The sequence below is a fragment of the Puntigrus tetrazona genome, chromosome 4 (genome assembly GCF_018831695.1).
Source record: "Puntigrus tetrazona isolate hp1 chromosome 4, ASM1883169v1, whole genome shotgun sequence".
Classification (NCBI taxonomy): domain Eukaryota; kingdom Metazoa; phylum Chordata; class Actinopteri; order Cypriniformes; family Cyprinidae; genus Puntigrus; species Puntigrus tetrazona.
This window is the reverse complement of record NC_056702.1, coordinates 28,199,322-28,201,804: the sequence shown is the minus strand read 5'-3', so window position 1 is coordinate 28,201,804 and position 2,483 is coordinate 28,199,322. Positions and strand designations below refer to the sequence as shown.

The following is a 2,483-nucleotide window of genomic DNA, read 5'->3' as shown; positions in this document are numbered from 1 at the left end:
GAAGAATGGCTAAAATCTGCCGCAGTTTTCATTTTTGGGTGAATTATTCCTTTAATGTATTTTATGATGTTGATATATAAAAAAAATGCAATACATTTTCTTTTTTTTCGCTTTGCTTATCATATCAATAAGGCAGTTTAATAACTCATTTAATCCCACTGCTCGCTATAGTGACCGTAAAAAAGGGTTTTCATTTATAATTCTCTAAAAACCTCACTGATTGATGTTTTAGTGCATTCGTGCACATATGGAAAAATAAAGGGTCTGAATTAAATATGTGCTTTGTCACATGATTAGTGCACGATCAAAATTCTGCTTTAACATATAAACTGTGTTATCATAAAGATTTTTTTTTTGTTATCTTTAAATTTAGGTATGCAACATAAATCCAATCAGAGCGTTGCAATGTCAAAATATTGCATTAAATTAAAAGATCATTTACAATATTGATGTTGTAGCACTGGTTGCACCAATATAACATTTGATGATGCATGCAACAAAAAAGTTGCATATTAAATAAGGCGATGTTTTTTTAATTTCAGTATTTCTATCAGTGCTCTAATGTTGGGCCAAGATATATAAACAATTACTGCAGAAATAATTCAGTATATGCATAATCTGACAACTAAAAAAACAACAATAATAATAATCGATCATTTCACAGGGTTACTAATGGCGAATGATTTGGATATTTTCATCGGGATCGTACAGGTTAAAACCAATTAGAAGAAAACAAGTAATCTCCCCAGTTGTGTGTGTTAGTATATTTTGGAGCTGTACAGAAATGAAAGCGTTAAAGAGCGTTACTCACACTGGTAAGGTAGGTGTAGTCTGTGGCTTTACCCAAGCCCAGCTTCTTCTTCTGCTCAGACGTCATTCCCTTCAGCATACAGTAGAAAATGTGGTAGTTTCTCTCATCACGAGCCTGGAGAGCAGAGGAGGAGGAGGAGGAGAAATGAAGGCATAAATACGTTCATGCATGCACAAATGTCAGTTGTGTTCCTTGTTCTGTATGCTTTCAGCTTGAGTTCAATAAAGCAAAAATCTGAATAAAAACGAGTTCCCACCAAAAATCTCTCTGCGGAGATCACTGTAGAGATTTGCACGATGTCTTGCAATAATAGAAGAGCGTGGCAGAATAAATGAGAAACGTCAATTTCAGTTTCAAATACTTTTTTTGTGATTTAGAAAACTTAAATCCATAATAATAATAATCGTATTAGTAACAGTATTCATATGGGGGTTTTTTTATATCTATAATAGCGACTATTAAGTATATGAAGCATAAAAATAAGTTTAAACTAAGGCTGAATTAAAGTAATCAAGACATTTATATAGATATAAACGTTTTTTTTGTCACGTAAATTTCTTTTGAATATTCATCTGCGTTCTTCTGTGTTTTTTACATTCGTCCGTGAAACATAATATAATCCCGAAAAAAATAAATTTCCACAGAATCGATGGCGTTTTTAATGCTGTCGTCTCTTGATTTCTGAAGATCGTGTGACGCTGAAGTAATCAAATAATAAATAAATCACATTTTAGGGCATATCCATGTAGGAAGCAGCTATTTTAAACTGCAATGATATTTGGCGATGTTAGCGTATTGTTGTACCTGTCGACACACTCGGGACTTCTCCAGAAGGTACTGCTCGATCTTGGCTCCTTCGATGGCCCCTCGTTTGTTGAAGTGGATGTCGATGTACTTCCCGAAGCGGCTGGAGTTGTCGTTGCGGATGGTCTTGGCGTTCCCGAAGGCTGACGGGTAAAGTCAGGTCAAGACACGCAGGATGTAATCGGGCCCAGGATGTAATTCTGAGCTCGGGCTTACCTTCGAGGATAGGGTTGGCCTCCAGCACCTGCTGCTCGATCCAGGAGTGCTGCCCGCTGATAGCCGCCAGAAACTGCAGGATCAGCTTGGTGCTTTCTGTTTTTCCTGCTCCAGACTCGCCGCTGGCGGGGAAAGACACACTTAAACGCGACTGTAAGAGAGAACCGGTCACCAGAAACCTCATGCTTTATCCCTGAGCCGTCTTTCTTCTTCGTTAACGTTAGTTCATGAAAGCTAACGCCAGCTAACGTCAACTAATGAACGTTATTGTAAAGCGTTAGGCCTTATTTCAGGAATATTTTTGACCTTGCCAGTGCTGTTGCGTTATTACAGTTATTGTTTTTTAATTAGCTTATATTTTTATGTATTGTTTAGCATTTTAGTTTTTTTTTTGTTATAGTGGTGCTTTTTTTAATTCACATTTATTTAGTCATTTTTTTGTGCTTCAGCTTAAATTTTATTTATTTCAGTCATCTGCCAAGGCAACATTTCCGCTTTTCATTTTATTAAGTTAATTTGATTAGGTTTACAAAGACGCATAAAAGTAAATACATAATAATCAACAGAAATAACCTGTAAAGACTGGTCGAAGACAGGTGGATCCATTTGCGACAGACTTTAATCGTGGTCAGACAGGCAGGGTAAAACAGGA

The 2,483-nt window shown here is 36.4% G+C and overlaps 1 protein-coding gene across 1 annotated transcript in view; it reads right to left on the bottom strand.

Annotated features, from left to right (window-relative positions):
- Positions 1-793: 793 nt before the first annotated feature.
- The window catches only part of LOC122342376 (unconventional myosin-VIIa-like), a 3,776-nt gene continuing 2,086 nt past the window's right edge, over positions 794-2,483 (bottom strand). The window contains exons 6-8 of the mRNA XM_043236151.1: positions 1,832-1,953; positions 1,616-1,758; positions 794-925 (exon numbers count right to left, since the gene is read on the bottom strand). Of these exons, the coding sequence (XP_043092086.1) occupies positions 794-925; positions 1,616-1,758; positions 1,832-1,953 (397 nt within the window). The remainder of the gene's footprint in view (positions 926-1,615; positions 1,759-1,831; positions 1,954-2,483) is intronic.